The sequence below is a fragment of the Marmota monax genome, unplaced genomic scaffold (assembly GCF_021218885.2).
Source record: "Marmota monax isolate L192 unplaced genomic scaffold, Marmota_monax_Labrador192_F-V1.1 WCK01_AAM20220418_F8-fsc00024, whole genome shotgun sequence".
NCBI classification, from domain to species: Eukaryota; Metazoa; Chordata; class Mammalia; order Rodentia; family Sciuridae; genus Marmota; species Marmota monax.
This window is the reverse complement of record NW_026695224.1, coordinates 9,345,857-9,353,884: the sequence shown is the minus strand read 5'-3', so window position 1 is coordinate 9,353,884 and position 8,028 is coordinate 9,345,857. Positions and strand designations below refer to the sequence as shown.

The 8,028-nt window shown below is 42.9% G+C and overlaps 1 protein-coding gene across 1 annotated transcript; it reads left to right on the top strand.

Annotated features, from left to right (window-relative positions):
- Positions 1-233: 233 nt before the first annotated feature.
- LOC124086752 (carboxylesterase 1D) lies at positions 234-7,609 on the top strand. The gene is made up of 4 exons (XM_046435257.2): positions 234-471; positions 5,869-6,000; positions 6,919-6,991; positions 7,264-7,609. Exons 1-4 carry the CDS (start codon positions 249-251, stop codon positions 7,445-7,447), a joined length of 612 nt encoding a protein of 203 aa, XP_046291213.1. The 5' UTR covers positions 234-248; the 3' UTR covers positions 7,448-7,609.
- The last annotated feature ends 419 nt before the right edge of the window (positions 7,610-8,028 follow it).

Here is an 8,028-nt window from a genome sequence, read left to right as displayed (position 1 = left end):
CTTGACCATATTTTGTCACAGATGATGGGCATCCCACCCTCTGAAGGCAAGCTGGACCAGAAGACGGCCACGTGGCTCTTGTGGAAGGCCCACCCCATTGTTGTGAGAGTCTAGGGAGTCGAGGAAGCTGGTGGAGACCAAGCCAAAGGCAGAATAAAGATGGGATCCGGATTCTGTTCTCATTTTCCTGCCTTTCCCACTTCACACCCTGGGAGGGATTCACACCAGATTCAGGAGGTTCAAGATCAATGACGCCTTCTGAATGTCAGGGGCAACTGCGTTGCTCACCAGGTGGTGGGGGCCTCTTTCTTGAAGCATTTCAGGAGCTCTCTGAGGAACGGGCTTCAGTGGCCTTTGAGAAGTATTTAGGAAGCACAGACTACCCTGCTAGAAAGAAAGACCTTTTCCTGGACTTGTGGGAAGATGTCATGTTTGCTGTCCCTTCTGTGATGGTGGCCCGTGGGCACAGAGGTGAGTCCCAGTGGTTGGATATTAGAAGGACTGTGATTCACCAGCTTTGGCGTCTCACCTGACATCTCCCAGCATAGATGGACGTGAAAAATGCTGAGGGTCAGGCCTCAAGGGCTGGTTCCAGAGGGAATGTGCAGTTTTTATTCTGTCTTTTTTTTTTCTAGTAGTTTTAGAGTTGATTTTTATACCGTGTGAGATAAGGATCCATTTTCATTCTTACGCATGTAGAAACCCATTTTTCTCAGTACCATTTACAGAAGAGATTGGTGCATATTCTTGGCACCTTTGTTGAAAATAAGTTGAACGTACAAGTCTGGGTTCATTACTGAGCTCTCTGTCCTGTTTTAATGGTCACTGTGTATGTGTGTGTTCATGTGAACCTGTGTGGTGTGTTTATGTGGCAAATGCCATGTTGCTTTAGTTACTATAACTTTCTCATATAATTTGAAATCATGTAGTGTGATACCTACAGCTTTGTTCTTTTCACTCATGATTTTCGTGATCAAATGGAATTTTTTTTAAATTTCATATGAATTTTAGGATTTTTTTATTGCTATATAGAATGGCATTGAAATTTGGAGAGGGATTGCATTGGTTTGGTGTATCACTTTGGGTGGTATGGACATTTTAACAATATTAATGCTTCCATCCTAAAAATGAGATGAATTTCCATTTATTTGTGTCTTCTTCTATTTCCTTCATCAATGCTTTATAGTTTTCTGTATACCTATAACATACTTCTTGTGTTAGGTTTATTGCTCCCTAGTTTATATTTTTGTAGCTAGTATAAATGGGGTTAGTCTCGATTTCTTTTTTGAATAGTTAATTGTTAGTGTTTAGAACTGCCTCTGGTTTTTATATGTCCATTTAATATCCTTCAGCTTTACTGAATTCATTTATTAGTTTTAATCTATTTTTTATAAGATCGGCAAGATTTCCTATAAATAAGACCAATTCATAAGCAGATGGTGGTAGTTGAATGTCCACTTTTCCTACCTGGATGCCTTTCTGTTCTGTTTTTGCCTGACTGCTCTGTCAAGGACTTCCAGTACTAGGTTGAATAGAAGGGTACAAGTGTCTTATTGCACACTTTATGGGAAAGGCTTTCCATTTTTCACCATTGAGTGTGATGTTAGCTTTTGGCTTCTTGTATAGGATTATTATGTGGAGGCACATTACTTTTATCCCAAATATGATGACTTTTTAAATCATGGAAGTATGTTAGTTTTACCACATGCTTTCTCCACACCCATTGTGATAGTTATATATATTTTGTCCATCAGTCTGTAATCAGATGTATCACATTTATTGATTTGCCTTTGTTCAATCATTTTTGCCTCCGAGGGATAAATCCTGCTTGTTGAGTGTGATTATCCTTTTAATGTGTGGTTGAATTTGGTTTGCTAGTATCTTCTTGAAGAGTTTTGCTGCTGTGTTCTGGAAGGATATCGGTCTCTAATTTTCTCTTTTTATAACATCCTTGTCCTGTTTTAGTGTCAGGGTAATGTTGTCCTCATAAAAGGAAGTACTCTCTCTTCTTTAATTTTTTAAGACAATTGGGGAGAATTTGAGAGGGGTTGATATTAGATCTCTTTAAATGTTTGATATAATTCATTAGTGAGGCCCCTGGGTCCTGGACTTTCTTTGATGGGAGATTTTTTAATCCCTGATTCCATAGCCTTGCTCACTATTGATCTGTTCAGATGATCTACTTCATCTTGAGTCATCCTTGTCAGATTGTGAGGGATAAAGAATGCATCCATTTCCTCTGGGCTATCCAGTCTGTGTGCATATCATCATCTTACGTCTCATGACACTCTGTATTTCTGTGGTATCATTTGAAATGACTCCTCTTTCATCTGTTGGAAACTCATTTCTCTAGGTTAGTTTACCTAAAGATTTGTCAGTTTTGTTTATCTTTTAAAAGTATCAAGTCCTGGCTTTGTTGATCTTTTGTATTTTTATCCTCTCTAACTCATCTCTTGCCTGCTATTTTTCTTGCAATCCTTCTGCTAAGTTTGGGCTTAGTTTGTTCTCCTTGTTCCCTGAGGTTTAACCCTGAGTTGTTTATTTGAGATATTCTTCTTGATATTGGTATTTACTGGCATAACCTTTCTTGTAACAATTGCTTTTGTTGTGTGCCATATATTTTTGGTTTGCTGTGTTTCTGTTTTCATTTGTCTAAACATATTTTTAAATTTAATTTCTTCATTGACCACTTGATTTATTCAGGAGCTGCTTGATTTTCACAATTTGCCAAAATCCCAAAATTCATCCTGTTGTTGATTTCTGTTTCTATTTCATTATAGTCAGAAAAGGTACTTTATTTAAACTAATAAACATTAATATATATATTAATTGTCCCTATGGATGGATTTCACTGAGAGATTCCTATACATGTATATTTTATGCTATGACCATATCCACTCTCCCTTCCACCTTTTTCCTTCACCACCAGTTCATCTTCTACTTTCTCTTCCCCATTATCCTTTTAATTTTTAAAAATTTGCCACCTATGAGAAGAACTTGTCATACTCTTCGTCCTGTGTTTAACTTCTTTCACTTAATATGATGTCATTCAGTTCCATCCATTGTCCTGAAAAATGAAATGATCTCATTCTGATTATGGCTGAATAATATTCTATTGTCTATATAGTCCATATTTTCCTTATCTGTTCACCTGTTGATGGGCATCCAGACTAATTCCATATCTTCACTGCTGTGAACAATGCTGTGATAAATGTGGAACTGCAGATCTCTCTTTTGTATGCTGACTTAATTTCCTTTGGATATAGAAGCAAGACTGATATAGCTAGATCACACGGTTGTTCTATTTTCAGTTTATTAAGGAACTTCCATACTGTTCTCCATAGTGGGAATTAATCTACATTCCCACAAACACTATGTCTGGGAAAAGATCAGGGTTCTTCTCTCCATAGCTTTGCCACCATTAGCTTTTATTACTTTATGGCTAAAGGTGGGGTATTGAAGTCCCCTACTAATATTGTGTTATAATCTCTCTCTCCCTTTAACTCCTTTAATGTGTTTAGGTGCTTTTATTTCGGGTGCATATCTATTTACAATTCTCATAACCTTTTCATCAACGGGTCTTTGTCTTCTTTCAGAGTATTTGACATAACGCCTATTGTCTGACCTAAGTAGTTACCTCCACTCTCTTTTGGTTTCCGTTTGTGTACGATATGTATTTCTGTTCCTTTGCTCTCCGTGTGTGTCTTTAAAGGTGAACTGAATCTCTTGGAGGCAGAATATATACTGAGCTCTTGTTAGAAGCCTCTCTTTTCTTTTTGTTGTTCAATTAAATCCGTATATATTCAAAGTAATCATCTATTGATTTCTTAATGCCACTTTGTTATCTTTTTTCTAGTTGTTTTCATAAACACTTGGTTTAATTCTTCTTTTCTTGAAGTCTTCCCTTGAAGCTTGATGGTTTTCTATGTGGTTTTCTTTGATTTCTTCCTAATTTTATTTTGTGCTTCTTCTAAAAATGTTTGCTTCGTGGTTGCCATAAAACTTATATAGAATGAATCTTCAACTTATAGCAGCCTATTTTAAGCTCACAGCAACTTAACATTGAGGTATTTTATCGACTCTGCATTTTGTCTCTCCGCCAGCATTTTATGTTTTGACGTCAGAATTTACGTCATTTAGTAATGGCAAATTATCTTAGCTGTAGTCAGGTGTTTAGTCAGTTTTTTCATCACTGTGACTAAAATACCTGACATAAGAATAATTTAGAAGAGGAAAAGTTGACTGAGGGCTCACAGTTTCAGAGATTCAGTATGTGCTGCCTTCATAGTAGCCAGGAAGGAGAGAGAGAGAGAGAGAGAGAGAGAGAGATGTGTGAGGGACAAAATATAAACCCCAATAGGATACCCCCATTGACCTATTTCTTCCGGCTACACTCTTCCTCTCTCTAGCCGTCACCCACTATATTAGACCTTCCAAATTATTAATCCATCAATGGTCTCACCCAGTCATTAGGCTCCAGCTCACCTGATCTACTCATGAGCTTTCTGGGCACACGTCATAGCTAAACCATAACACTAGGTGATTATTTATGTTAGCTCATTTTTTAGTAACAGTTTTGTCTTTAACCTTTATATTAGAGATGACATTGTCTTGCTCATCACCATTACGTGCCCACAGTATTCTGAATATTGTTCTGTCTTATTTGTGTCATTGACTTTGTGCTTCGTTCATGCCACGAGTGTCTTTTTATTTCATTTTAAAGACATTTCTTTGGCAGTTCTTACAAGGCAGGTATAGAGGACAAATTCTACATATATTTTTAGTTAACTATCCTCACACCCAGACAAGCATCTTGGATTTACTTCACTCTTCTCTGAATGGATGAGAACAGCACTGGAAAAGTTCAAAAACAGGCCAAATACAACACATCTACCAACTTGTAGATATGCTTGAAATGAAGGACCTCTAGTGTGTCCTCGATGAAACCTAGTGTTTTTATTTGATAGATTTTATTGGTTCATTCTGTTGAGCAGCAGACATGTCTTGAGTAGAAGCACAGAATGAAAATGGAAAGGGTTCAAAGCAGACCACCAGAAAAACATCTGGCTGAATCCCCACCTCCCCCTCAGCCAGCTGTGCAGCCTGTTAGTCACGGGGCCTTCCTGAAACTATTTCTCTCCTGTGCCGATACCAGGCAAAGACCTTGGTACCTTCCAGGTGGGTCTCAGGTCGTGCAAACTGTGGCATGAATCCATGTCTTCTCAGATGCCAGAGCCCCACCTACATGGACCAGTTTCCTGGCAGGAAAGGGGAACAGAGAGGTGGGGACAGGCAGGCTCACCTCCTGTGCCCCTTCTGTGGTGGGCATCACTGTATCACCCTAATGACCTCACAGTTCCCTGGCCAAGCAGGAAGCAGGACATGCAAGGGGACTGAAATATGAATCCAGGAGATTTGTGTTTTCTTGAAACCCGAGAGGCAGATGGCTCTGTCTGTGGACACACTTGTCTGTAAACATCCTCATTTGCAGACAAGCAGCTTGGATTTGCCCCTCCCTTCTCTGAATTGGTGAGAATCTCAGATATGCTCAAAATCAGAGGAATAGGAGGCACCTATCAGGTTGTGGAGATTTTTGAAGGGAAGGAGCTCTAGTGTGATCTCAACGAAACATGTCTCAGTATTTATTTGATTCACTTAATTAATTCATTCTGCGCCTCAATAAATCTGGCTCAAATCCCAATTTCACTTTAAGCAGCTCTGCAGCCCTAAGCTAGTCCCTGGGCTCTCCAGGAACTCTGTTCCTGTCCCAGGCTGACACCCAGGGGTTTCCTGCACAGCCAGAGACCTTGAGACCATCCAGCTGCGTGTCTGGTGATGTGACCTGTGCTCACATCCATGTCTTCTCAGATGCCAGAGCCCCCACCTACATGCATGAGTTTGAGTACAGCCCGAGCTGCTTATCAGACGTGAGACCCAGCATGGTGACAGGAGACCACGGGGATGAGCTCTTCTCGGTATTTGGAGCCCCATTTTTAAAAGGTAACAGTTCTTTGCTGGCTGCTAGTTAGGGGGCCTGGGTTCCAGTCTTGCTTTCCTGGCCTTGAGCAAGTGTCCCCTGTTCTCTGACTGTGAATTTCCTGACTCACTGTAACAGGGCTGTGCAGCACTGGGCAGGCCTCTGCTCTCACCTGCAAGAAGGGGGATGTGTACTCGCGATGGTCCTCGAGGCACAGAGCCTCAGAGTCCTGACCTGAGAGTGAGGGTCACCTGCAGAGCCCTGCTTGGGGGCCACTGCTTGCCACTGAGGGATTTTCTACTAACAGCAGAATACAACAATGAGGGGAAGTTAGATTAGGTGCTAACCTTGACCCGAATGTCACATATATCTGTCTATATAATTATAATTCCTATATTTTATCTGGAATTTTTAATAACATAATACTTCAAGAAAGGTTTTCGCAGTATCTTTGATATGTTAACTCAGCAGTTGCAGATGACTTATATGACTCACCTCATGGCTGTTTGTGACATGCCAGGCGACCCCCACTTGGGAGACATCTTAGGATGGTGGCTTGTCTGATATTTTTCAGACTCTCTGAAAATGTGGATGCATGTAGGAGATTAAGAAAAGGCCCAAGAGTCAGCAGTCCCACCAAGCAGAGGGAACCCTGTGTGTGGCCTTAGGACCCTGAGTGGGGAGGGCCAGGGCAGGTGGGCCCAGAAGACAAAGGCAGTCGGCTTATGGATGGACTGCATGGCCAGTGCGGTCCTCGACCAGCTGTTCTCAAGCTGAAAGTGCACACCAAGGGACAGGCTCTTCGTAATAGGCAGACCTGGACCAGTCGGTGTGGAGTCAGGGCCAAGAGTCTGCTGTCCACAAGCTCCCAGCTGCTGCTGCTGCTGCTGGCCCACAGCCCACTTTGAGCAGCAAAGTGTTTTTTCCTTCTTCCCCAACAGGGGGCGCCTCAGAAGAGGAGACCAAGCTCAGCAGGATGGTGATGAGATTCTGGGCCAACTTTGCTCGCCATGGGTGAGGCTGGTGGCAAAGAGGGAGCAGCGTGGGTGGATGGGTGGCACATGGTGGGGCCTACCCATTGTGAAGGGGTCAAAGTGTGAGTGACAACCCCCTACCTGTGACTACAGTCCTCTGAGAACATACAGGGTGCCCCAGGAGAGGGACAGCTCCCGACGCTGCATAGGGATGGGCCTTGTGGAAGAGAGAAACCAGGGAATCCTGTCAGTCTCAAGACATGTGGGGCTCACGAGTGGATCTGTGGAGTTTCTGTTTGATTCTGTTCCCAGGAACCCCAATGGAGCCGGGCTGCCCCTCTGGCCAGAGTACGACCAGGAGGAAGGGTACCTGCAGATTGGCGCCACCACCCAGGCAGCCACGCGGCTGAAAGACAAGGAAGTGGCTTTCTGGACTGAGCTCAGGGCCAGGGAGGCCTCAAGGAAACCTCCCCAGAGAGAACATGGGGAGCTGTGACGGGAGGCTGAGCCAGCCTGGGGATTCTGGAGCAGAGGACAGGGGTGCGCAGGCCACAGAGGAGTCCTAACGTGGAGGCTGGGGAACTGTGGGGTGGGGTGGCAGAGGCCTGGGTGGGGAAGGTTTGCACTGTGGCCTCAACTTGGAGAATAAATGATTTTCTGGAGACCACATCAGCGTCTGCGTCTTCTGCTAGAGTGAGTCCATCCTCTCAGAGTGACAAAGATGAAGACAGCAGCATGTGGTCACAGTTTACTTCTTCACTATAAGTGATACCTGTTGAAGATCCAAACTCATTAGCTCATCCGCCCCTTCCCTTAGCCATAGAAAATGCCCCACGCCACCCTCTGTTGCTCCTAAGGCCGTGTTGGATCTGCAGGAGAGGCCACCCTGCCTGACCCCTGAGACACGCCCTCAGCAATGCATGTTACAAACTCACCCTTCCGAGTGTGGGGAAGGGGGACATCATGTGGCATCCTTAGTCTCAACATCTAAAGCAAAATTTGGTTGGATGTACACTGTCAATGTAAGGATCTAGATAGGTTGAAAATAGAAAAAAGGTACTTTAAAAAAAAGTTGGG

Coding starts and splice junctions, on each gene's coding strand:
- LOC124086752 (XM_046435257.2), top strand. CDS start 249: ATGACGCCTTCTGAATGTCAGGGGCAACTGCGTTGCTCACCAGGTGGT. Junction 472..5,868: donor GGTGGCCCGTGGGCACAGAG/GTGAGTCCCAGT, acceptor ATGTCTTCTCAG/ATGCCAGAGCCCCCACCTAC. Junction 6,001..6,918: donor TGGAGCCCCATTTTTAAAAG/GTAACAGTTCTT, acceptor CTTCCCCAACAG/GGGGCGCCTCAGAAGAGGAG.